The 26,983-nt window shown below is 41.3% G+C and overlaps 2 protein-coding genes across 4 annotated transcripts; both read left to right on the plus strand.

Moving 5' to 3' along the window:
• The first annotated feature begins 294 nt into the window (after positions 1-294).
• LOC133162219 (immunoglobulin-like and fibronectin type III domain-containing protein 1) lies at positions 295-17,121 on the plus strand. Of its 3 annotated transcripts, XM_061291245.1 has the most exons (26): positions 295-455; positions 3,236-3,308; positions 6,860-6,985; positions 7,062-7,204; positions 7,289-7,388; positions 7,466-7,510; positions 7,720-7,756; positions 7,845-8,034; positions 8,134-8,260; positions 8,661-8,933; positions 9,044-9,433; positions 9,944-10,057; positions 10,412-10,525; positions 11,816-11,923; positions 12,878-13,002; positions 13,063-13,204; positions 13,287-13,580; positions 13,738-14,034; positions 14,132-14,311; positions 14,383-14,511; positions 14,608-14,916; positions 15,059-15,144; positions 15,227-15,419; positions 15,580-15,876; positions 15,949-16,275; positions 16,364-17,121. In XM_061291245.1, exons 2-26 carry the CDS (start codon positions 3,263-3,265, stop codon positions 16,366-16,368), a joined length of 4,197 nt encoding a protein of 1,398 aa, XP_061147229.1. In that variant the 5' UTR covers positions 295-455; positions 3,236-3,262; the 3' UTR covers positions 16,369-17,121. The 3 variants fall into 3 exon arrangements, with proteins under 3 accessions (XP_061147229.1, XP_061147231.1, XP_061147230.1); XM_061291246.1 differs by lacking the exons at positions 295-455; positions 3,236-3,308 and adding an exon at positions 3,572-3,801; XM_061291247.1 differs by lacking the exons at positions 9,944-10,057; positions 10,412-10,525.
• A 1,425-nt stretch (positions 17,122-18,546) lies between these two features.
• Positions 18,547-26,613, plus strand: LOC133162398 (immunoglobulin-like and fibronectin type III domain-containing protein 1). The gene is made up of 23 exons (XM_061291554.1): positions 18,547-18,629; positions 18,763-18,885; positions 18,961-19,097; positions 19,190-19,289; positions 19,362-19,403; positions 19,489-19,534; positions 19,603-19,786; positions 19,941-20,036; positions 20,108-20,264; positions 20,331-20,603; positions 21,097-21,915; positions 21,990-22,114; positions 22,179-22,320; positions 22,432-22,725; positions 22,921-23,217; positions 23,280-23,459; positions 23,680-23,808; positions 23,893-24,201; positions 24,291-24,376; positions 24,465-24,657; positions 24,765-25,061; positions 25,765-26,091; positions 26,176-26,613. Exons 1-23 carry the CDS (start codon positions 18,578-18,580, stop codon positions 26,178-26,180), a joined length of 4,413 nt encoding a protein of 1,470 aa, XP_061147538.1. The 5' UTR covers positions 18,547-18,577; the 3' UTR covers positions 26,181-26,613.
• Positions 26,614-26,983: the final 370 nt, after the last annotated feature.

Consider the following 26,983-nt stretch of genomic DNA (forward strand, 5'->3'; position numbering starts at 1 on the left):
CAAAATATGCATTCAAATCCTTTCAAGGCTTTAGCTAGAAACAAGGGCCCATATATTGAAGTGAAGTTAAAAACATGAACCGGCCTCGCATTTATGTCTACTGAAACAACACAGACCACCACAGCACGAATGTTTTAACATCAAAAGATCAAAACAGGACATTCCAAAAAGATTTGAACTCTTTCTGGTAAGAAAGCTCTCCAGCTTCAGTCATGGAACGGTCATTAAAGACAAACGACTCAATATGAGGTATTTAACCTGCTCTTTGCCCCACCCTTCTGCAGATACCCCCTCCCTGCCCCATCTACCCAACCACCATCAACGTGTCCTGGAGTAAAGGCAAAAAAGTCTGAAGAGCTTGTGGCAGTGGTCAGGACAAAAAGCATCGAGCACAGACCTGCACACCTCCAAGGGGAAGGGGGGGATCTATTCACAGCAGCCAGGACTAGAAGCAGGTAGGTGGCCTTTAGTGTGAAGATGAGGAAAATGTACAGAAGCTTGTTATTTCTGGAATACAAATAGGCACTATAAACAGCTTGCATTGTAAAGCACTCAGGTGATGAATATGAGCCAGCACTTGATCTTAAAAGACCAATAAAGTATTTACGTGGCGTTTTATGTGATACCACGACGTCGGGTTCATTTAGACGTACACCCAAGGCAGGGTTTGGCATATAGATTTGACGTGGAATCGATTTAATAATGCGTAAAGCCTTTCTCACTTTGAATGTCACGCTTTCTAAACCGGTAAGTTGCTTCCAGGCAATGGACAGCGTGAGAGTCAGGAGCTGCGAGGGTGTGACAGTCTGAGGAACTTTAGACGGTGGTATCAAATTGATACATTGGCCTTCAGAGAGGAGGGTTAGACATGGGATAAACAAGATCTTTTTCCTCACACTAAAAACAAACAAGCAGCTGATACTATTCACACCAGTGATGCTGCAAACACGAAGCACGTTGTATTCCGATGGCAGCTCTGAAGTCTAACATCACACTGAAAGCAAAGCCAGGAGTTCACAGCCACAAATAAAAACCTGTCGTTTTCCGCTGCCTTCGACCTGCTCCGCAACGGATGACTTTTGTCAGCCTGCCGCAATTAACCAAATGTGGAAATCCACAGGGATGTTCAAATATGCCCATTGGTGATCATTTGTCACCACAAGGTCTCGTCAACAGGCCAAGTTCTGCAGAGCCAAGGAATGCAGTGCAGGGCATTTGAGAAGGTGCAGATGCTGTGTCGAGCATTAGCGGTCACCAGGTCCAGTCACCAGGTGGCCGGACCACCAACACTTGTCACGTAGCGGGGGCCAAATGATTAAATTTAGGTGGGGTAGTGTTTCCACAAATGACATAAAAAAGCTATTCTGATCTGCAGGGAATTTTAGTTTCTCAAATGCGATTGGGTTGTTTTTAATAACTTCTTTGTCAAACATCAAACTAAAACAAGAATACCTCAAGCATGATAGTCATGCATGAAAGTGGGCAGCTATAGGAAAAGGAAATGTTCGAAAACCGCAACAAAAGGATTGGCCTCAAATTGTCATAAATGGAGCCGTCCCGGCTCACCTATTTTCTGATTTTGGTCATGAGATGTTGGCAGTCATTTTTAGTAAACAGCATGTGGGAGCACGAGGCAAAATGGCACATATGCATTATTCCGAAGCCAAAGAAATTGGGTTAATCCTTTAGATAGTAGCTACACATGATGATGTTTGGAATTGGCTGACTTTTAATGTATATTTTTGGGTGAAACTTCTGGAGCCTGTTGGCTTTTAAGGGTACAAATTGGCTCTTTGGAATCAAAGCTAAAGAGGCTGGCAAATATTTTTGTCTGTAATGCATTCTTCATTTAAAGAAATATGAGGTTTCTAAAAAGATGAGAGGCTCAGCCAAACACTTGGATGTAGAAAGGGAGAGTGCATTTAATGAAAAGAGGCCTACTGCCAGGACTCATCTTTCTTCCAGCATGTTTTGTATTCAATGAATGTGTTTTTCCAACAAGAACCACTATTGCTGCTAAAGGCCAACATTATACTGCACGTCTGCACATTTATCCAACTGGAAATAAAACACTCGCAAAAGGCGAGCCGTGTTCCCCCGAAATGCATTGCAGGAGATTTATTTGATGCATTTGTATTACGTAATGATGCACTTGTCAACACAACTCCTATTTGCTTTTAGAAAAATCACGTCTCTCGGAATTAATGGCAAATCCCACTGGATTTTGCTTCCTCAATGACTGCATTGCATATCAATGCCAGGTTGTAGTAGAAGAAACAATTCAATGCCATGCAATTTGCAGTATACAAAATGAAAATCCCGTCATTTGGACAAATTGCAACTCACGTGCCACAACTCCGTTAGCATAGGTTAGTGTGATAGATCACTGCGCACAAATTTGGGTTATGTAGGGAGGGCAATCTAAGTGCTACCTTAAATTAAAACTTGTGAGTTTTACAAGTTAGTTAGTCACGCAGAATTTAAAGCTTGAACATTTCATGTCAACTTCCACATCCATTCACTGACTCAACTTAAAAATAATCTGTTGTTTTGCCAAACCTATACATAGCTGCAACTTCACTTGAGTATCATTGTCCACTGAGAAGGTTAGGGTCAAATGCTTTCACGAACGCTAAGGAACAGTCACGAAATGAAATGGCACCTGTGGATCTCGTGTGAATACTTAGATGTTGTACGCACATCATGATCAGTGGTCACATTTCAGCTAGGTCTCAAGTGCGCTGACATTACGAGGCTTTAACAGTGTCCGTGTTACGACGCTAAGCCTGGAAGCTCTTCACCTTGTTTATTTAAGGCCTCAAGTGCCTGACTGAATTAACACGTTTCTGACAGGGGGGAATTCCCAAGGGGAGGCGCTCATCTCAAACTCAAATCGTAATTATGTGACTGCCCCTGTCTGGCTGCACAGAGTAACAGCAAGCTTGGAGGGAAATTGGCTGCAAGAATCTGCCCTCATTTCTACATTGCAAAAATCGAAGGCTAAATATGGTTGTTCTTTGTCTGTGAAGCCATTTCATCGCATCCTAAGTTTAGAATAGATTTAAAATAAGAAATGCCACAGCTGTAAACGCAACTCAACTCGGGACAATTTAAAAAAAAAACCTTAGGTAAGTTGTTATAGTGTATGAATCATATAGCAAATGGAGAAAAAACATGTTCATGTTGACAGTACCTAATGACATGCTGATGATTTCTCTCTGCTTTTCGGTGACAGAAACTTTGGGAATCTCCAAACGGCAAGATGAAAAAGTCAAAGGTGACGGATCAAGCTGCTGATAGGCAGAAGGGTAAGTGCAGTAACAGGGACGGACACCCTCTTCCGGGCAGGATCAGTCACCACAGTTGTTTGTGTATGTTTCCGTCCAAGTTTCCAACAGTGTTGGGAAAAATCTTTTTTGGTACAATTTTTCCACCATAATCTTTGGCCCCTGAAATGAAGAAGAAGCCCCAAGAAAAGTCTTTTTTGCAGTTTTGGAACAAAGATCCTAAAAAAATGACTAAATAAAAAAGGTGCAGCACTGTGCTTCAATTTTCTTTTTTTTTCTTCAAGCCGATCCACAAATAACCAATCCCCGGGAAATGTGAGTTGTTTAACTCTCCTGACAATCCAAGACATTTCTCAGAAAAGACATGATTTCCTCCTTATCTGGCACTCTTAACAACGATGCTGAAAGCAAGACTCATCACTGCAAGAGAGGGCAATTCCACAAAGGATAAATGAGTGTTGGGGAAAAATGGAACAAGGCTGAAATTGCTGTCAGAAATTGCTTATTACCCAAAGTAAGTCATTTTCTCTCAAGCACTGTCAAGAAATCATCCCGTGAAATCTTGAACATCGCATTCATCCAAAGCCATACCGCTGACATCATGGTCATTATTTTGTGACTAACCAATGTACGTCTGATGTCTGGATTGCGTGTTGTGTTACTGTGGCTTCCATCCTCTGGGAAAGTGGAATACTATGTTGTCTGTCTCCACATCCTGCCAAAGCGTGGGCCTTTTTATGAGAGTTCCCCTAAACTGTCCTGTTCCTTTTCCTACCACCCCGATACGCGTTAAGTCGACGCTTCTGAGAAAGGCCACCTGGATGACAAAGGTATGCGGTATGAAGTGCGAATGAAATCCCACAAGTACAATTCACTTTTTTGTAAGCGCATGAGTACATGTTGATTGGTCGCATGCATGGCGGGGTCTTCAATCAAGACATTCGTTCCTCGGTGAGTTTTCGCCAATTCCTGAATGACTGCGAAATACTCTAAACATGGCACTAGACATTATAGTTCTTCTCAGTTATTAGATTCTGCCTATGCCTATATTATATTCTGCACCCAGAATTTGAAATACCGTATTTTCCGGCCTATAAGGCGCACCGGACTATAAGGCGCACCTTCAATGAATGGCCCATTTTAAAACTTTATCCTTATATAAGGCGCACCGGACTATAAGGCGCACCATTAATGCATCATGTCAGATTTTTAATCCAAATCAAATCATTCTCCATTTTATCTTTTTTATTTCAACTTCAGACGGAACAAATTACTTTATAATCATAAAATAATGATCCATAGTCTTTTTGAGTCATGATTCATAGTCTTCAGCGGGCCACTTATGATTGATTTCATGACACAATACTTCGGGCCAGTTTCAATTTAGGAATTTGGTCCATATATAAGGCGCACCGGACTATAAGGCGCACTGTTGGTTTTTGAGAAAATTTTAGGTTTTTAGGTGCGCCTTATAGGGCGGAAAATACGGTAAGTCATATTCAAAAGTGCTTTGACCTGATGGAATCCTAGTGAACTATTTTAGTGTTTGGCCACTAACGTGTTGTGAGTGTGACTAATGTCTGGTTTTGGCTTGGAGCTTTCCTTAATAAGCCAACATATATTTGCATGGGAATATATAGCAGTGTGTTCATGAATTCTGCTCATGCTACTGAAAATCATCATCTGATGATTGCTTTGCTCCACAGCATTACGGTAGAGAGTACATCCACAGGGGCTTTAATAAAAGTTTACCAGGACTCATTGCACACCAAAATATTGCAAAAAGGATATTCACTTCATCATGATAATCACAATTGGTCTCCATGAATGGGTGGATTCACTGGTTTATTGGACCTTCTGCCATCTAGTGGAGGAGCTTTTAAGTGTTCTGCCTTTTAGTATTTGTTGCTGGCATAAATATGTAGATAAAGAAAAATACGGCATATTACTTGTTGTAAGAACAATTATTTCTGGACTAAATAAGTGAAATGAGGACTCACTAGAGTAGATAACACATTTATGATACTGTAGCGATTGAGCAACCTTTCATCATGGGTCGAATGACTTGTGGTATAACCTTAATCTTTCTTCTCTCAGAAAAATGCACTCACAGTCAATGTCTAAAATGATCTAAGTAAAGCGAGAATGACTGTTTATAAATATGTCATAAACAATCCTGTTTATGTCCATATTTTAATGGGCGTATTCATTGACAAATCTCAGCTGGGATTTGTTAAAAATAATATCCCTTTTATTTGAACTGCTGTTAAAATAACAAATGTTGCAGAAATCAATTCAGCGTTTTGTTAAACTCGATGATAATGCAAGAGAAAAACTGCATCAACAGTATTTCTCGACCCTGCTGTCAGACGTGAATTGCTCATTATGGGATGGGAGGGCCACCATGTCAGTCAGCTGTAATGACATGTTGAGTAGTTACAATGTAAATTCACATAATATGTGTCTTGCGGTTTTCTAAGAAGAGCAAGAGAATTTCTCCAAAAAGAACAAATGCCGTCATGAAATAAATATACGAAATGAAAGTGGCTTTCGGCGTAGGGTTGGTCTTTTCTGTGAATCTTTCTTGAGCAAAGGCTTTATAATGTGTTGGCCACTTGCTGTAACCTTCTTGCAGCCCAAATGGTAATTACTGTTATTCTTAGCCAAGGGCTCATTTTATCCCCCAACACCACTCACAATTATACTTCGATGTTTACTGCCTTTTCCATTTTCCCTGCTCTTTGAATTATAGCCTTCATCAATGTGCTACTCATAGCAACGTCGGGATATTTGGCTTCTGTGTGAAATATCATAATCAATCTAAAATGTACCGTATAAAGTGAAGGTTGAATCTTCAGTATAGTTTTCAAATAAAGTTAAAATGTTACAATTGTGACGTTTTGTGTTGAGATGAACTCTGAAAGATTACCGTATTTTCCGCCCTATAAGGCGCACCTAAAAACCTAAAATTTTCTCAAAAAGCAACAGTGCGCCTTATAGTCCGGTGCGCCTTATATATGGACCAAATTCCTAAATTCAAACTGGCCCGAAGTATTGTGTCATGAAATCAATCATAAGTGGCCCGCTGAAGACTATGAATCATGACTCAAAAAGACTATGGATCATTATTTTATGATTATAAAGTAATTTGTTCCGTCTGAAGTTGAAATAAAAAAGATAAAATGGAGAATGATTTGATTTGGATTAAAAATCTGACATGATGCATTCATGGTGCGCCTTATAGTCCGGTGCGCCTTATATAAGGATAAAGTTTTAAAATGGGCCATTCATTGAAGGTGCGCCTTATACTCCGGTGCGCCTTATAGGCCGGAAAATACGGTATTTAGATTTCATTGTAATTTATAATACTCGAAATAAAATCACATTAGCCTCAGAATACAAAGTCACCCACACAAAAAATGAAAGGGATGCTTTGGCATTTGAATGCTTCATTTTGATGACAAAAGAGAAGCTATGTTAAGGTTATGGTGAATTTAAGTTCATCCCGCAGTTTCACCACAAAGCTCTTCATGAAAAGCCTGTCTCGTTGTTAATATGTTTTTTCCTCATAGGATTAGGAATCAAGAAGAAGTCCAAAGTGGCAGGTGTCATGATCACACAGTTTGAGGCGGAACTGCCGGAGGGAAAGACAACCCCCGATTTTTCTCGCAAACCCATTGCGATTACTATTCAAGAAGGTCAGCTTCCCACTTTTTACGACTTAACAATGGCATGGTCATCGTTACGAACGACTTGCATCATTATAAATCCCAGGAAAAAGTACAAACTTTAAAGCCATAGTTGTGGGGAATCCGAAACCCATCGTCACATGGACCCGAGCAAACGGAGAAATCGTTTTTCACCCGGACACCTGTCGGCAAAATTACAACGAATCATCACACGAGCATACTCTGGAGGTACAGTAGGGCGCTCATTAAAATGTATGAACGGTGCTAAAGGAAAACAATTTTCAATGATAATGAAAAGTGCCTTTTTATCAGTTTCCCAAGGTGGCCCCAGAGGATGCCGACACCTACAAGTGTTATGCAACAAACGATTACGGGCGAGCCGTTTGCACCGCCGTCCTGAACGTTATTGAAGGTATTTAGGATATTACAACACTGAGAGCCTGTGGGAAAATGATAACGAAAAAGAATTTGTTCATTAATTGTTCACAGTGGGATTCTCCAAAGCCAAAGAACTTCAAAAGACATACGGGGACGGTAAGATGGTCACAAAAATGACGAGCATCCTCTTCAGGACAAACATGGCAATGATAAGTTCATGCGGCAAACTTTTAACGAAAACACATTATTAAGTTGTAAACTTAACTCCCTGACCTAGATCTGATCTGCTAGGTAGGTCATTGGCACCACTCTGTGGGGTATTACTTAAGAAAGTCATGGCCAACTGATTTTTGTGTCCTGCCCAGATATACCGGACTTTCTTCGCAAAAAGCTGAGGAAACGGTCAGTTCCTGTCCCCACGTACTATGTTCAACGCAAGTCTTATTCAGGGTAAAAATCAAAACAATTGTCTTGGTGATTTCTTGCTCAGCACTATCGCGGTAGGAGTGCAAGACGATAAGATGGCCACCTCTGAGGCGAAGATCTTGGAAATTCTCATGAATGCGGATAAGAAAGACTATGAGCGCATTTGTGCGGAATACGGCTTCACTAATTTCCGTGGGATGTTGAAGAAACTGAAGCAAATGAAGCAAGAAGAAGAAGGCATGGATATTGCAGAGGTACATGATTGTTGGTTCAATTGACGAGTACAAACGTCAAGGGCACCCATTGTCCTCATAGAATTTCACCCTGAATTTTTGTGTGTTTGACAACTTCAGGAAAGCGAAAGGTTTGCCTTTGACGACGAAGTAAAACATTCTCTGATCCAACTTGACAAAAAACATGATGGAGGCCTCTACACAAAGGATGAGGAGGGCGCCTCTGTATTCACTGCCAACTTTAAAGGTACACCTTCAGTATGGTGATGGATTTTAAAATACCGTAATTTTCGGACTATAAGTCGCACCGAAGTATAAGTCGCACCGGCCATAAAATGCCCAAAAAAGTTTAAAAGAAACATATATATGTATATAAGTCGCTCCTGAGTATAAGTCGCCCCCTCCCACCCAAACTATGAAAAAAAACGCAACTTATAGTCCGAACATTACGGTAGCTGGAGAACAACTGCTCCGGAGTTGAATTGCATTCCTAACTTTCTATTCCAGTTTTGGGTCCTGCAATACACTGCGAATGAAACGGAAATGTTACATAGACTTTTGTTGTGTTGACCTTGGAATGCAAGTGACTGGCCATTCCTTAATAGTGATAACGGCTTTTCCATTCTGTGTTTGACCCAATTCTTCAGTACCTGAGGTCGACTTTGCTCTTAAAATCCAAGAGGTCAAGGCGGATGAAAGACAGGATGCACTCTTTACATGTGTCCTAACTGCACCTCAGAATGAGATCAAGTGGCTGGGCAAGAACGAGCCACTGTCAAATAGCGAAAAGTTTGAAATCACCGTTTCGGAAGATGAGCTCATCCACAAGTTGATCGTGCGCGATTGCTCGCCATCGGACGCTGGCATCTACGCCGCTGTGGCAGGCATCAAATCATGTAATGCCTGGCTTGTGGTTGAAGGTGAGGAATCATTTTTTATCGCGCGAATTTCTTTTCCATTTTCAATTGGCAATCGAAAAGTCACACCAAAAGACGGACTTTTCAGTATCAATCATGTTTTAACCCCCCAGAGGATAAAGAGGCTAGCAGCATAGGAAAGAAACCAGCTCGGAAAAACACTCTAGCCGGAGTGGAAGCTGATGCTGACTTGTTGAGGATCGCCAAGGAGCAGCAAGAACGGTACCAGTTGGAGCGGGACGCTGCAGAGGAAGCTGCCCGACTGAAAGCTCAGGCGGCTAGAAAGCAGTCTGTCGAGGCTAAGAAGAAGGTGGAAGCTGTTGCAGAAGAGCCAGAAAGGAGAGCTTCCATTAAAGGGCAAAGAAGCAGTTCTATTGTTACTGATGTCGCAGATCCGATTGAAGAGAATGAAGAAATCGGGGAAAATTCCTTATTTATGGAATCAGTTGAGGTAGACAAAGTAACAGTAGGAGATGGGCCCCCTACTCAAGACATAGGTGAAGGTGAGTATGATGATGAGACTGTTTTTGGAATTCATTTTGCAAAAGCATTCCTGGAGAGACAAACAAATACATGGTGTTCCAACAACGTACGTACATTTTTGGAAGACCCTGTATAATTGTATTTCATGTTGTGGTTGTAATTCTAGTCATGATCTTAATTTCTTAATCATGATCCTTATCTTTGTAACACTGTCTGCTTTTTCATGGATGTTCAGCATTACTCTGTAGACAATCCATGTCCTACAATATATACAGCATACTATATATATATATATATATTTAACCAAGAAAATATCAATCAACTGTGTCTAAAAATTGATTGATTTTTCCCCCCAAAAATATGTTAAATATAAAGCGGAAGTGACGCTGACTTTTGCTCAGTAACGAGGTGAAGGTAAGTATCCATTGTGATTGTGAGTCAGAAGAGTGCATATTAATAACAGATATGAGAGCAAATGTTAAAGAAAAAAAACTGTTCTGTATAATGCTGGAATTGATTATCACCAATAGGAAATGATCAGGCCGAGAGAAAGGCACAGCCAAAAAGTGAAAAGTCTGGAAAAAAAGACAAACATCCCAAAGTCATTGCGAGCCCAATTGCAGACGACAAAGACATTGCTGTTGGTAAGAAATGTCTAAGGTTGCACTTTCTAGTTTATTTCCATGGCCAATAAACTATTTGAGAATAAAAACGTTGAGTTAAATGCAGCTGATATTGCAATATATGTAAAGTCAGATTTTTAAAGTCTCACATAATTTTAGGATTTGGATGCCAGGTTTAAAAAGGAAATTATCTAATTCTACAATTGATGGATTTCTCCATAAAATAAAAACCTTTTTTTCTTTTTAAATGGTTCTGATGCTGATGGTGAGCAGCAGTTGAAAGTACTGTATGCCCCAAGTCTCATTTTTTTTTAGATAAAAACACATTCAGGAGCATTGTTTCTTCATAAAGCTGTCATGTATTATCACCAATAGGACATGATCATGGTGACGAAATGGCAAAGCAAAAAGGTGAAAACTCTGGGACAACAGAAAAGTGTCCCAAAGTGAACATTCCGGATGCCAGAGACGCTGCTGTTGCTAAGAAAGGTCTGTAGATCATTTCATAGCCACTCAATTATTTGACAATGAAAATATGACCATTTATATTATGGGTAAAAGATGCATTGACTATACTTATTAATACTGCAAAAATCAAAGTGAAACATCTGGAGAAAAAAAAAAAGGAAAAGAAAAACATCCCAAAGTAAAATTCGAAATGCCAGTAGATATTAAATGGCCAATAAATCATCTGACAGTAAAACTGCTGACTAGAAGTGAGGTACATTTAAAAAAGAAAAAAAAAAAAAGAAAAGAGTTATGGTAAAATCTCTCAGGCTTTTTAGTTAAAAGGGGGCTGGAGAAAATGAGGATATCTTTCGTTGCAGTACTTAACATGTCAAAGGATGAAAACACCGAGTTAAAACTGAAGCACGTTGCCATGGACAATTTCAAATGAAGGTTCAAGGAATCTTTCTAAAAATAATTTTAAATTGTCAATCCAAGTGCATATTAAGCAACCTATGAATATTCTGGATAAAGCTGCCATTTATCATCACCAATAGGAAACGATCATGGTGAGGAAACAGCAGAGCAAAACAGTGAAATGTCTGGGACTAAAGAAAACAATCCCAAAGAGAACTGGTGTCAAAGTAGCATTGACAATTTAATGGTAAAGGCTGTGTCATGACCGAACTATTTTGCCATGGTTAATTTAAAGCATTATCGCAAAAGCCTCATATCGTAATCACGTTTGTCAAGTCTTGAAAATGGTGACCTCATCTAAATGACGTGTCGTGCATTTGTGTGTGTGTGTGTGTGTGTGTGTTCACTTTGAGTACTTTTATTAAGTGTGCCATGAGTGGAGTTCCGCTTCAAAGTTCCAATGGCAATTTGCATTTGAGCATGGGCGCTGAGTTGCGTATCTGCTTAATGGTGTATAAAATGACCGTATTTCTTCAGTTAGCAACCATTTGTCAAATAGCTCTTATTTGTCCGTTTTATTGTATCTCCAAGTTTTCATTTCATGTGATATGTATTGTCACAAATGTTTCATTGTTAAACGACAACAAAACGACCCTCTCTCCCGATGCCCTTCATAATTCCCCCTTAGCATTATTTAAAGAAATAGGAACATTTTTAGCTGTGCTAACTAACACCCAAGTGTTGCATTGCCATTGCACTTCTCCCGAATGTGAATGTTACTAGTGTTATGTTTTGATGCGTACTCGTCACTCAATTAGAAACTCCGGTTGATGATGGGCGATGCTACTTACCACGATGTCACCTAAACGCCCGACACAAATAAAGACTGTGATATATTGCCACTGGACCATGCAGGGAAAGATAAAGTTGAGGAGAGTGAGGAAGAAGAGGAGGACGAACAGCCGGCAGCCGGCAAGCGTGTCAGAGTAAGGCAAGGGCCGCTGATCGAGGAGACAATCATGGGTAAGATGGCGGGCGTTGCATTACTTTATGCATGAGGAACTTCATTGTATTTTAATAATGAAGTCATTTGATAAGAAAATGACTTTTAATGTGTTTTCAGACTTTACATGTAGTGCCTGTGCATACGCTAATTGAATAAATGACCTTTTCCAGTCTCTCGACAGGAGTGCATTTCACCTCTGACTGCCTTGGAGATATGCTAATGAAATTGGATGCACTTGCGAGAGCACCCCGTGCAATTAAGGCCTTGATACGCAAATGAATGAAAACATATCGGGGTCTTGTGTGCGCCACGCAATGCATCTGCGTCTTAATTAGACCTGATGACGGGAGGTAATGTACTGTTTAATGTGTGTGTGTTTTCACCCCCATCTCATATGTGCTGTGTTTGCAGACACTTTGTGCTCTGTGTGCATTCATGTTAACAGTCTTGCTTGCTTTCCGCATCTTAATCGAGGATGGGTCAGTGCGTTGAGAGCAATTACTTTCATGAACACAACGGGTCCAACCGTTTGTGTTCTTTGGACGCAAGCGGTCTTGTTTGTGTGAGGACGTGCCCTATGATCATTTCAAGATGGTGGACAACTCCGTGAACTATTTTGCACAGAGAAGACACAAAAGTGCATTTGATCTTCCGCTGGCTTCAGAGTAACGCAACTCAAGAGAAGCAAAAGATTTTTAAATTTTAAGGATGAAGATGGCCACCCTTGAGATAAACAATGACTTCTGCCATAGCCTCCTCAAATACAGAAGATCTCAATTCTAGCTTGTGTAGAACAAATTTGAAAGGAACTTTTTAAGGACTCGTGTGGTAAGTATACTCAAAGGTGCATTAATTCGCCCATGGATGAATTTGTGAACTTAAAATGGACATAGTATGACAGATAAACACAAGGTGCTGAGGTCAGCAGCAATTATTTTGTTTCACTAACTTGCCAGTTGAATAATCCTCAGACCCAGGCGTTCACTTCCTCATTGGATTAAATGACTGCAAAGCCATCATCGGAGAAGATGCGGAACTTGCGTGCAAACTCAGCACCGAGGACTGCGTGGGTATCTGGTACAAAGATGGAGAAGAGGTAAAGTCTTGGAAATGAATGATTTTCTTTCTAATTTAATCAGTCTGTGTTTGTTTCCAGATCAAGTCGAACGAGGGTATGACCATTATAAAGGAAGGAAGCTACCATAAGCTTAAACTTCACAAAGTCCCAGAGGAATTTGCTGGAAAATATAAGTTTGAAGCAGATGGACGAAAGACAGAGGCCTTGGTGGTTGTTGAAGGTAAGCTGCGACTTTCTGACACAATGCGAGTTGGAAAAGATATACAGTGCCTAAAATATCTGTTGACATTATTTTTTTTTAGATCCACCAAGATTTGACCCCGAGGAATTAAAAACCTTTATTACCCCTGTCACGGTGAAAAAGGGGCACAGAGCAACCTTCAGTTTATCTTATATTGGACGAGAGCCGATAAAAGTTCAGTGGTTCCTTGAGGGGGAAGAGCTTTCGGATGAAGCCAATATCAAGCTGGAGAACTCAGACGGCAACACACGTTTGCTTCTGATCAAGCTGCAGCGCAAGGACAGCGGCGAAGTCAAACTAAAGCTCAAAAATGAGTACGGCACTGCCGAGGGCTTAACTGAACTGATCGTACGAGGTATGAACTAAAGTGCATACAGTGGAGCCTCCAAAGTCAAATAGTCTTCCAAGCTCCAAACTGTATGACTTTTGGCGCAATTACACATTGGAGGTTCATTTCAAGCAGTGCTCAATATTTCGGTCTTCTAATTAATGTCTCTAACATCCCTCAATAGATATGCCCACTCCCCCGATGGGACCTGTGGAGATTGTCGAAGCTTCCTCCTCTGCAATCGAGATCAAATGGAGACCACCAAAAGACAGTGGCGGCTGCCAGATAGACAACTACATCCTCGAGAGGCAACAGATTGGTCGCAACACCTGGAAGAAGCTCGGACCCATCGGTCCACTGGCCAAATACCGGGACTCAGACGTAGACCATGGTCGTAGGTACTGCTATCGCATCAGAGTGGAGACTGAAATGGGCACCAGCGATATGATGGAAACGGAGGACATTCAGGCCGGGACAAAAGGTAAACCAACGTCAATGTGGATTTATGACCTCAATGACCTCAACACAAACAAAAAGACGAGATTTCTAACCAAGACGCTGATCGGTTGTGTACACAGCATACCCAGGACCTCCATCAACACCAAAAGTTGTCAGTGCCTTCAAAGACTGCATCAACCTCTCCTGGTCTCCTCCTGCCAACACGGGAGGCACCAGTATTCTTGGATACAACCTTGAAAAGCGCAAAAAAGGAAGCAATCTCTGGGGTCAAGTCAACCCATCACAGGAGATGATCAAAGGTTATTTTGGATGTCCTTGAGCAATAGCAATTTTGGATTGGATTTGTTTTAATTGCCAATTGCCTCCACAGCTAAAGGGTTCGCTGTTAAAGATGTGGTAGAGGGGATGGAATACGAATTTCGTGTGTCGGCAATAAACAACTCGGGTGCTGGTGAATTCAGCACACCTTCAGAGTTTGTCTTTGCCAGAGATCCCAAAAGTAGGTGGTAACTTCTAAAATTAACAGCCATGGTTTTATTAAGCTAATGCTGGAAAAAAAAATGCAGCAATGATTATTACCATTTGTGCTTTGCAGAGCCTCCGGGAAAAGTCCTTGATTTGAAGGTGACCGACTCTAGCTACACAACTCTATGTCTGTCTTGGGTCAAACCCAAGGACATTGAGGGGGTCACGGACGAAGCCAAAGGATACTTTGTGGAGATCCGCCCGGTAGAAGACACAGAGTGGCACCGTTGCAATTCCAACGTAGTTACCACAAATTTCTACACAGTGAAAAACCTGAAGTCGATGGCCATGTACTGGGTGAGAGTGATTGCTACCAATGATGGAGGAGAGGGAGAACCACAGGATTTGAATAACTACATCCTTGCAATGCCGCCTCCCGGTGAATAACTATTCTTTTTTCCCATTTGCTTGACTGCTTTAAGTCTAAAAGAAGCGCCTGCCTCGATGAACACACAGAATGGCTTCATTGAGAAACTCTCGTCTCTCTGAAATAAAAACAAATTGGGCTTTTCCTTCCCCAGTGAGACCACGCTTCATCAACAGCAAAATCAAGAGTTTCATGGTGGTGCAAGCGGGAAATTCAGCACGTCTCACATTGAACTTTGAGGTCATTGTTTTATGAAATGAGGACCGCCAAGATGGAGAAAGACACGTGTACTATTGGTCATTCTTTTTTGCATCTCCTGCAGGCCTCCCCTTGGCCTGAAGTCACATGGCTGAAAGATGACGTCCCGGTCAGTAGAAGGGTGACGATTAGCAATGCGGAAGGCACATCACAGCTCTTGATTCCTTCTGCCGTGCGCTCAGACTCTGGTGTCTACACCATCGTCGTCAAGAACATTGTCGGACAAGAAACGTTCAGTATTGAAATAAGAGTCACAGGTGAGTTTTAGTAATCTAGAGAGTCCTCGGTTTATGACCGAGTTCTATTCCTATGACACCACTGCAATATGAAATGGGTTGGTTTGTTGGTGAAGTAAACAGAGGACTCCCTCTGCTCAGGTATTTCCAATCAAACATTATGATTTCATTTTAATTCTAGATGAGCCAAAGCCACCAGGCCCCGTGGAAATAGAAGAAAATGTGCCAGGCACTGTGACCATTTCTTGGGAACCTTCTCCAGATGAGAAACGTGATGACAGGTTGTATTACATGGTGATGAAGAGAGACTCCAGCAAGCGAACATGGAACACAGTCGCAGATCACATCTTTAACAATAGGTTCACAGCCTGCAGCATAATGCCGGGCAGAGAGTATAGGTTTCGTGTCTATGCAAAGAATGACATGGGCGCCTCTAAACCCTCCGAATCACCAAAGTGGCTGATACCGGTCAAGAAAGGTATGTACATAGCAGGTTCATGTTTAACGAGTTATAACATCAGAGATAATTCCCATCTCCACTTGTTTTCAGAGAAGTTCACAGTGAACATGCCAAAATCCCAAACCTGCAACCTCGAGTGCCCCCCGAGGTTTCTCGTCCCGCTAAAAATGCACGTTGCTCCCCAAGGATATGAATGTTACATGAGCTGCGCTTTAAAGGGGGATCCGACACCTCATGTCACATGGCTTCGTGACAACGTTAGCCTGAATACCAACACCAACTACTACATCTCCAACACCTGCGGAGTTTGCTCTCTACTCATACTCAGGGTCGGATCCAAGGACACCGGAGAGTACAAGGTGGTGGCGGAAAACCCCATGGGGAGAGCAGAGTGTTCTACCAAGTTGACAGTTAGAGGTAAGTTTTACCAGTAGAGGTCTGCACAGTATTTGGATGTGTTAGAGGGGGAAAAAACATTCACAAATCTCTTGTCTATTTTTTCCAGAATAAAAAAAAAAACCTCTGAAGCTGCAGGACCTGTGACCACCCAAAAAAATGTTAAGCTGTCACTTGCATGAAATGACTCCTGATCTTCAGTTGAAGCAATCCTTTCTTTGACACACCAATGAAATGAATATTGTAAAATGATGAAGAATTATTATATTCATTCAAAAATTCAAAATCAAAACCAATATCTATTTTGATGGTTCTACCAAGTAAAATTTGACCTGACCTGAGCTTTACAAATACCGTATACCATTTTTAAAAAGGTAGTTTCAGATGAGACAACTATAGTGTGCATGTCTAAAAGCAAACAGTATATTGTGTAAATGAAGTATATTCATGTTAAATTCAATTGAATCAAAGCTGACCGTCCATTGACTGAATTGTTTAACTCCCAAAGCATTAATCGATAAGCATGACATTGTTTTTAAGTTCAATGTAAATAAACCTTTTGACTCACAATAAATTATGATTTTTATTTATTTATTCATTCATTTATTCATTAAAACAACAACCAACATTAGCGGCGCATTACCAAATTACAATTAAGGGCAAATAGTGGCGCTCCCTCTAGCAGACGGCGTGCCCCCAATTAGTAACCGGATGCGTCATTCAACACGGTCATCAAAGATTTAACAGCTGAACCTATTTTGATTTCAAAACTGCCAGACAAGCACAGATAGTATGACTTCAACTCTTAGCGCATGTTGTAAATGTGGAACGTCTTCAACTAAAATAAACGTTACACTCAAACCACAATGTTGTGTGCATTTTTTTCCTGGCTTTCGCCCACTGTGAAGAAAACAAAAAATGCATGCTCAACACTTCTTGGCCATAAATATACGATGCAAAACAATTTAAAGTAGGCAATTGACCATGGGAGCATATCTTCTTTTGTCAGGTGATTAATTATTCTCATGCAGCTGGGAAATCTAGTTAGTTGTGTGCGTGCAGATGTTGGTATTGGTACGAGGACCTCCTTCAATATTGATTGGTACCAAGATCAGTACTGTTGCACTCTGGCATCTTCCCCACTTTTCCTAAGTCATCTGGAATAGACTGGCTCACCTGAGACCATAACAAGGATGGCTCGCTAATGCATGAACGGGTTCTTAAGTAACCCCTTCACTGAGCTCTTGTTTAATGGTGACGGTCGTCAAGGTCCAGACATCCCCACATACGTATTTATACCCTTTTTCTGTTTATTTTGGCACCAAGTGAAGCCTGAAAATAGCAAGAAAAACAAAACACTGACACTTGCTGAAGGTGTATGCTGCTAATTGATCTTCTAGCATTACCTCTCAGTGCATATTTTGTTTAGGGAGGTTGAAGTTCAAGTTTCGTGTCACTGAAGAAGAGATAGTCAACTGTTTCTCTCAGTGGGGTGCCGCTTCTCGGGTTCAAGGGAAGGGCTCCTTACAGTGCTAAACGAAATAAAACTATTTTTCCTGTATGCATGTTATGCAAATTATTTCAGCAAATTGGGGAATATTTGACCACATTTGCTAGAAGCAATTGGTGGTATTTGATATTTGTTTACGACAAGCATTACAAGTTGCGTATCCTCCCATGCCCCCTTTTTAAGAACGTATAGCTTTTTTACGTCCAAAGAGCATGTGAGCAATCCTATCCCTGAGGACCGCAATGAAAAAGCAAAGGGGAAGGTTGCCTCTCAAAAGCCTTCACTCCCACTCACAAGATTGAACTGGCAACACCCCAGCGGATAAAACTCAACTTGGAAAATAGTGAGTAGATGCAAAAAGATGCTGAGTTTATTTTCAAATCTGATTTATTGCCCTTAAAGTTAGTTGATGTGAGATTATGTAATTGTTGCTCGGCCAAGGTTAAGTACATGTATTATAACAAACTGTTATTTAATGTGTATTTAGCATCAATGTCCAATTGGGAATTTTACTTTAAAGTCATATAGGTTTAACCCGGATTTGTACAAAAGTGGCAATGTCTCGTAGTCAAGCAGTAAACAAACTAAATTATAATTAGAGTAACATTTGAAAATAACTTTTTCAGCTGACTAAAATTTAAAGTTTTTGTTGTCAATCATGCATCTCTTTTCAAATGTCCCGAAATGCAGTTTTGAGAAGATTTTAATCCTCAGTCAGTTATGCAAGACCGATCATTTTCTGTCCTATCGTAACTAATTGTAAGACATCTGTATTTTACAGAGCAGCTATACAAGCTGTGCATCTAAATCAAAATGTTTAAGATACGTAGAGTTAACGATGTGGAGCCAACTGCTCCTGGGCAAGGTAAGCAACATCGTCTCGATTCTTTATTTTATTTTGTTTCGGACGTTATCAGACGTTTGTTGTAAGTCCAAAATGTACGCGGCGTAGACGGATTCAGGCAATTTTTACAAACTCCTAGCCCTATTTTTGACAGTGAATATCAAAAAGCGGTCAAGGGTGCCAGGAGTGATGATCACTCAATTTGTGGAAGAAGTCCCGGTGGGGATGAGCACCCCAGACTTTACCCGGAAACCCATAGCACTGACCATTCAAGAAGGTATGCTGCAAAGCCTTGGGTGTTTTTTCGTTTGCGAGACATCATGCCATGATGATTTTGTCGTCTCATATCTAGGAAAGCTTGCCTTTTTCAAAGCAAGAGTTAGCGGCAAACCCGCGCCCAGGGTGTCGTGGGCGAGGAATAATGGAGAAATTGATGAAGAGAATTACAAAATGGTCTATGACTCACTTTCTGGTGAACACTCACTGGAGGTGAGCTCATAAGAGTGACTCAAATAAATGGAGATGGATATATGAATAAGCCGGCGGTAATGCATGTTGTAACTGTTTTTGCATTTCCATAGATACCGGAGGTGTCCGTAGAACACGCTGACACTTACAAATGTTTCGCTACAAACGAGTATGGAAGAGCAGTTGTCACAGCTGCCCTAAATATCATTGAACGTGAGTCCCTTACATACATGTACTCCGTAAATAAAACCTGAGCAAAACTAATTCAAATGTTTTCCTTTCTAGTTGGCTATAAGAAGAATAGAGCCTTGCAGCAATCTAGAACAGGTACACGCGTTGCACAATTTGACATACACAAAGATTGAATTACCGGTAATCAAAAACAACCTACCCCACCCGCAATGCATTTCAGCTGTCCGAGAACTCCCTGAAGACTTCAAGAAGGCCTTAAGACGCACGTAAGTACAATTCCAGTGAGTTGGTGTGGCAAAAGCAAATGACATTTTTCAATTCATTTCTTGCGTAGGGTTAAAATGGAACCTAAACCCGAAGTCAAACGAGTCATTGACGACAAGTTCTGGGAGCTTTTGTTGAGCTCTAATAAGAAACATTACGAGAGGATCTGCAGTGAATACGGTGTCACAGATTTCCGCTGGATGCTAAAGAAACTTAAAGAAAAGAAGCTGGAACAGGAATATGAGCAGGAGAAGGTATTTTCCGCCACATTTTCCACTCATTGGAGGTGTGAATCTAAGTGCAAATGGTTGTAGGATAAGCACTAGTGAGATTGGATGGATGCAAACTCTGCAACACAAAATGGCAATATTACACGATAATGTTTTGTCCCGATCTGCATAAAAACAGGTTGTTGAGACACTCTGCAAATTAAAGCCTATTGAAGTCAAAGGTTATAGAGCTGAGATGTCCCTTAAAGACCCGGCAAGTCAAATCCTGAATAAGGTGAGACGCTCCCATTTGAATGTAAACGTTCTGGTAAATGTGAAAGAACGTTTTTTAATGTGATCGGACAGGATGGCGTACTAGTTCCTTTTGATGGGGATGCAGAGATGAAATTAAAGCAAGTGGGGAAGAAGTTTATGTTCAGCATCAATGACGTTCATCCTAAAGATGCTGGAATGTGCCACGTGGAGGTTGATGGGGTTAAGATTTTCTCGACTGAATTAAAAGGTGAGACGGCGCATCAAGACTGATGTCTTATGATGTACATACCCTTGAAATATCCTCTTCATAAAGTTCCCAGTGCCGACTTCTTGGTCAAGATTCAAGATGTGAGAGCGGGAGAACGAGAAGATGCAGTGTTTGAGTGTGTCATTCCACAACCCATGAAAAAAATCAATTGGATGGGAAAGAACATCCCACTGGGTCAGGGAGACAAATACGATATATGCGTGTCGGAGAATATGCTCATTCATTCTTTGGTGGTGAAGGACTGTCTACCATCGGACAAAGGCATCTATACGGCTGTGGCTGGAATCACATCTTGCAGTGCTTGGCTTATTGTGGAAGGTAAGGGCACAGATTTATTTTAAAGAAATGATAAGTGATTCAAAGAATGAGTAAATGAATGAATTAAAATGCTAGCAGTGCTATGGTAAGCACATGTGCTTCGCAGTTCCGAGGTTAGGGGTTTGATTATTAACTTGGGCCCCATGTTTGTGCTTGTGTTGTGGGAACTTTGGCTCCCTCTCGCAGTTCAGAAACAAGATTTAAGATTTAAAATCACGGCGTTCCAAGGTAAGGTAGGAGGGCCTTTTGTGGCCCACTACATGTTTTTCCATTGGCCCTCTATTAATTAACTATACTGGTTTCTGCCTCAAATAACTGGAATACTTGGTAAGATACACGTTTGTTGGTCTATATGTGCCGTATGATTGGCGGGTGAAACACTCAGTAGGATAAACGCTATAAGAAAATTATGTTTGGATGAAATAAAATGCCAGATAAAGCTTTGTTAACACTTTATCTGTATTGTTTTTGTTTTTTTTAAATATTTAATCAGGGGACAATGACCAAAACTTGGTTGGAAAGAAAAAAGCTCGCAAAACAACTCGAGCAGGTGGTGGAGCAGATCTGCTGAAGATCGCTGAGGATCAACAGGCCAAATTACAAAAGGAAAGAGATGAGTTGCCTGCGACAGCCAAGGCACAAGCAGAGGTTGAAGCAAAAGCAGAGGAAGAGGTTGAAGCCAAAGAAAAAGGAGATGTTAACGCCAAAGCAGATGTTAAACCTACAGAACAAAACGAGACAACAAATAAAGCTGAAGCAGAGAATAAGACTAAAGAAAAAACAGGGACTCAAATTTTAGCTAAAGAAGAAAAGACAGAAGAAAAAACTGAGACTACAATTCAAGCTAAAGAAGACAAGACTAAAGAAAAAACAGAGAAGACTAAAGAAAAATTAGATCCCAAAATTCATGGTAATGTAGAGGAAACGACGAAAGAAAAAACAGAGACTGAAATTCAAGCTATGGCAGAGGATAAGACTAAAACAAAAGGAGATACTAAAAATACAGTAAGTGACTATACTAAAGATAAAGCAATGCCAAAATCCACAGCCAAAACAAAACAAACAGTAAAGGTGAAGATTGAGAAAAAAGATGATGGTAAGGATGAAAATTCAGCCAAAGAAGCAGAGGATGAGGAATCTGAGGAGGAGGAGGAAACGGAAGATGCAGAAAGAGCGGAAGTGGAAAAGAGAAAGGACAAGCCTACGCAGACTACCGATCCCAAAGTCTCTAATGATAAAGAAGACGAGGAACCAGTTCTGAAGAAAAAGAAAAGAGTGCGAAAGGGCCCACCTGTTCCCGATACCGCCATGGGTAAGCTGAACGGGGTAGCAGCGCTTTGATCGACATATTTGCTTTCATTCCTAACTGTGACCTTTACCATCCAGATGCGGGTGTTTACTTCACCAGTGGTTTGTCCGACATCAACGCTATCATTCATACAGAGGCGGAATTAATCTGCAGACTGAGCAGCGACGACTGTGAAGGATTCTGGTACAAAGATGGCAAAAAGGTAAGAGACCAAGAGTTCATTGGACAGTGATGCTTCTTTTTAAGGGCTTCAATGTGCGTTTTAGATAGCATCTACAGATGATGTCCGGATTGTTGAAGAAGGGTCTTATCGTAAGCTCGTGTTAAAAAACTGTAAAGAAGAGGATGCTGGAAAGTATCGCTATGAAGCCGATGGCCGTAAAACAGAAGCGATGGTGATTGTTGAAGGTAGCGTCAACTCATTCATTCATTAAATAAATAAATAAAAAGAGAGAAGCCCTTGAAGAGGTCGTTCGGTGATGGATGGTTAATATAAAATAATATGTGCTCTTCTGACAGATCCCCCAAGAATGAATAAGGATGACCTCACTAAGTTCTCAAAACCGGTTATCGTAAACACTGGGAAAGACGCAGCCTTCGTGCTGTCCTTTCTTGGCCGGGAGCCAATCAAAATCCAATGGTTCAACGAAGGCGAAGAGCTATTGGAGGACACCCGTACAAGGATTGAGAGGTCCTCCTCGCACACTCGCCTACTGCTGCTCAAGTGCAAGCGCAAAACCTCGGGGGAAATAAAGATAAAGATTAAAAATGATTTTGGGACAACAGAGGCGGTCACTCAACTCACTGTTCTTGGTATGTACAGCTATGCAAAAGAAATGGCACTATTATTTGAAAGAGTCAAAGAAAATACAAAACGCAGTTGATGTAAAATTCGTTCCACCCTTTGGTTGAATCATGACTTCTTTCTGATATGCGTGCCAATGTTGTCTCGTGTCTTTATGGTTAAGACATGTGACCAAGCCTGTTCTTTCTTTCATTTGACCTCAGACAAGCCAACAGTGCCCCTAGGGCCCGTAGATATAATCGATGGTTCTGCAAACTGTATCGCGTTCAAATGGAGGCCTCCCAAAGACAACGGAGGCTCCCCAATTACCAATTACATCCTGGAACGCCAACAAATTGGCCGAAATAGCTGGAAGACCTTGGGAAAAATTGGTCCTGAACCCCACTACAGGGACTTGGATGTGGATCATGGAAGAAGGTACGCATATCACATCAGGGCTGAGAATCAGCAAGGTATCAGTGAAATGATGGAAACTGGTGACATTCAAGCTGGGACCAAGGGTAAGTTACCGCAAAATTATGATCCAACGTGTTTGGTTTTGACCAACAAATGTCTTTTGTAGCATACCCTGGACCTCCCACTGGCCTGAAAATTCTAAGTGCTTTTAAAGACTGTATCAACCTTGCATGGTCTCCACCTTCAAATACGGGAGGGACCAACATTTTAGGATACAATGTGGAGAAACGAAAGAACGGCAGTAATCTCTGGAGCCTTGTCAACCCTTCGGATGAGTCCATCAAAGGTAAAGTTCAAGAAAACAAATGCAAGGGAGTGTTTATACCAGACTTCCATTCATACAGTGGCAATTTCATCCAGAGGTGTCCAAATACATTGATAACAAATCGATCAAATTAATCACCTTGTATTTTAATAATCAAGCCATCATTTAGAACCATTTCTAATTTAGAATTAAACATATGAGATGCATTGCAGTATGTTTAAACTGTTTTGTGTTCTACTAGAGAAAAAGTATGCTGCAAAAGATGTTATTGAAGGCATCCAGTACGAGTTCCGTGTTTCAGCGATAAATATTTCTGGTGTTGGAGAGCCAAGTGCACCTACTGAGTTTGTTTTTGCACGGGATCCAAAGAGTGAGAATTGCAAAATCCAAATAATTCACTCAGATTCAGTGGAAGGGTGAGCACTTCACTCATAATGTTTGTTGACATTTTCAGAGCCCCCTGGAAAAGTGAGAGACCTGAAGGTGACAGATTCTACATACAGCACCTTATCTCTTACATGGACCGAACCAAAGGTAGAAGAAGGTGTCCAGGATGAGGCCAAAGGGTATTTTGTGGAAATCAGGCCGGCGGAAAACCTAGATTGGGGTCGTTGTAACTCGAGCCCTGTCATTACAAACTCCTTCACGATCTTGGGTCTGAGGTCGATGGTCATGTACTGGGTAAGAGTGGTAGCCACCAATGAGGGTGGAGATGGTGAACCTCAAGAGTTGGAAAACTACATCATTGCAATGCCTCCCCCAGGTGAGTGAGTAGACTTATTAAAATGCATTCGTAATGAAGATTTTGGATCCATTTCCCTACATTAATTTTGCATGTTCATTTCCTTCCAGTGAGACCTCGTTTTACTGACAAAAATATAAAGAATTTTATGGTAACGAGAGCTGGCAACTCCATGAGGGTCACCTATAACTTCCAGGTTGAGTATTCACAAAAAGGAATGAGTGCACCACCCATCATTTCAATGAAGGCAGATTTCCTGGACCTCTGTCTCATGCTGTTGGCAGGGTTCTCCATTACCAACAATTACTTGGCTCAAGGATGGTCTGCCTCTTCTGAAGCATGTGACAGTGAGCAATTCTGACACTTCATCTCAGTTAATGATCGCACTGTCCGAGCGTCGAGACACCGGAATTTACACCTTGATCTTGAGAAACATCGTTGGACAAGAGTCATGCACTTTTGAGATGAGAGTCACAGGTAGAACTGGTAGAAGTATTTGGTCATCCACGGCAAGAGAGCTGCACGGATGAGGTAACATAGTGTGTGTTATATTTGTGGCATGACGTTGATTTCCTTTTTCCTAGATGACCCCAAGCCACCAGGTCCGGTGGAGTTAGAGGAGAATGTGCCTGGAGCAGTGTTGATCACTTGGACAGCCTCTCCGGATGAGAAAAGGGATGACAGGCTGCACTACATGATCACCAAGCATGACTCTGTCAAGCACAGTTGGCAAATGTTGGCGGACCGTCTTTTCAACAATAAATTCACTGCCGTCAATGTCTTGCCAGGAAGGCAGTACAAGTTCCGCGTCTATGCCAAAAATGACATGGGAATCTCTGAACCCTCTGAGTCACCAAAGTGGGAAGCGAAGCGACCGAAAGGTAGGGATGTGACAGCTGGTAGCAGCAGCAGATATTTGGGGTCCACATTTTATAGCCCTCAGTTTTCCTCTTCCGAATATTACTTGAATGCTACATCGTCCATGACTGCCACTAAGGGACTCATACACAAACGCTTTATAGACTTTATTTTTTTAAACGGTCTTATAGTCTGTGGTGAACTTGGTGCACAGTTGTCAAGAGTATCACCCCCAAATCGTAATTGATCAATAGCAGGAGCTGGACTGACGTCATTGTCATGCCCATTGTTTGTTTTTTCTAGTGAAGAAAAGTTGGGTACAAACATAGCAATTTTTAAAATGCCAGCTACCCAACACGTGGAAAGGAAAACCTCTGCATGTTTGTGCTTACTGTACCACATCACTAACAGCACAAGTACAGAGCAATAGCCCCGCTGATAATCGCAAGTACCTACCACCATAAGATGTCTATTATAGTAACAGATTCAGCAATTAGACTTGCGGCCCTAATTTGTTTTCAAGCAGATGAGCGAGGGCAAATTCAGTCTTAACATTCGCCGTGATGTGACGGTCAATGTGGAGATCCATCAAATAATCATGCATTTGCTGACTTGGATGGACGTTGGGTGGTGGGGAGGATGAATCCGTTTGAAAATGGGCAAACTATCTGAAGGTGCTAAATGAGGCTATCCATTATCAAGCCCTTCCTATTTTCTTCCATCCAGGAACATTTTCTTTGAATCTCCCAGCCTCAAAGGACTGCAGTTTTGAAGCAGCTCCCGCTTTTTCTGTTCCGCTCAAAATGCACAAGACTCCAGAGAGCTACGAGTGCTATATGAGCTGCGCCGTGACTGGAAACCCCAAACCCTATGTGACTTGGTACAGGGATAACATTAGCCTCAACACCAACAGCAACTACTACATCACCAATACGTGTGGGGTCTGCTCTATGGTCATACTCAAAGTGGGCCCCAAGGACAGCGGGGAGTACACGGCCGTTGCAGAAAACGCTCTTGGCAGGGTGGAATGTTCAACCATACTTGTTGTTCAAGGTAAATTATCATTCATTTATTGACATCTTAAAGGTTATTATTTAGGTGTACGTATTCAGTGCATTTTCTTCCCCCAATAACCAGATTAAAGTGATGGCATGACGCTGCTCGACTGGAGAACCATGCTCTTTTAAGAAGAGGGAAAGGAAATCAAGTATAGTATGGCCTTGGTATCTGCTCATCGGGATGATATCAAGAAGTAATCCAGAAAGATCAACTTAATCTGGCAATAGAAGAACTGAAATATGTATTCACAATCTGTGTACTCATGTGTCTTAATAACATGGCCAAGAAATGCCTTTGTCAAAATATACTACAAGGCTGAAGAATTATAGACTTTACTCAAAACATTGGAATATTTGGTGTCTCATTTGAAAAGGTTGGGTCTGTCTGGGGGGGTTCCTGTCCTATTTAATGTTTGGCCAATTAGTGGCTTCCTGGGCTTTGGAATACAGTGGTTTCTACAAAGGGGAGGGGTGCACATAGACAATACATAAATGCATTTTTACTTTGGGGAGGCAGTTAGTGGTTTATCTACACTGCATTTATTTGTTTCACCCGTTGGTGGTGCCAGAGGAGCCTTATCATGATTACCTTGGCCAAAAGGGACAATAACTGTGCAAGGTTCAACTCGCATAAAAGTGGATCTGTTTACTTTAGTTACACTTGAAATTTCACATAAACTCTATAAAGTGCACACATTTAACTTTTTTAGTGTGCTGTGTGTTTGGAGGCTTTAATAAAGGTATTTGTGACCCATTTTACAGAAAGACATAAATGGAAAAGAAAAAATATGAAGTGCATGACTTCCAGTGTCGAGCCCCAGGAAACAATAACATTGTTAACGACTCGGAACATTAACGAGATTCCTGTCCTTTGCTTTTCCCTTTTA

The sequence above is a fragment of the Syngnathus typhle genome, linkage group LG11, assembly GCF_033458585.1.
Source record: "Syngnathus typhle isolate RoL2023-S1 ecotype Sweden linkage group LG11, RoL_Styp_1.0, whole genome shotgun sequence".
Classification (NCBI taxonomy): Eukaryota; Metazoa; Chordata; class Actinopteri; order Syngnathiformes; family Syngnathidae; genus Syngnathus; species Syngnathus typhle.

What these genes read in the sequence shown, in the direction of transcription:
- LOC133162219 (XM_061291245.1), top strand. Translation starts at nt 3,263, where the DNA reads ATGAAAAAGTCAAAGGTGACGGATCAAGCTGCTGATAGGCAGAAGG. An exon ending in TGCCTGGCTTGTGGTTGAAG is followed by an intron (nt 8,934 to 9,043) that starts GTGAGGAATCAT and finishes TTAACCCCCCAG; the next exon opens with AGGATAAAGAGGCTAGCAGC. An exon ending in GATCGAGGAGACAATCATGG is followed by an intron (nt 11,924 to 12,877) that starts GTAAGATGGCGG and finishes AATAATCCTCAG; the next exon opens with ACCCAGGCGTTCACTTCCTC.
- LOC133162398 (XM_061291554.1), top strand. Translation starts at nt 18,578, where the DNA reads ATGTTTAAGATACGTAGAGTTAACGATGTGGAGCCAACTGCTCCTGGG. An exon ending in AGCGATGGTGATTGTTGAAG is followed by an intron (nt 22,321 to 22,431) that starts GTAGCGTCAACT and finishes CTCTTCTGACAG; the next exon opens with ATCCCCCAAGAATGAATAAG. An exon ending in TTTTGCACGGGATCCAAAGA is followed by an intron (nt 23,809 to 23,892) that starts GTGAGAATTGCA and finishes TGACATTTTCAG; the next exon opens with AGCCCCCTGGAAAAGTGAGA.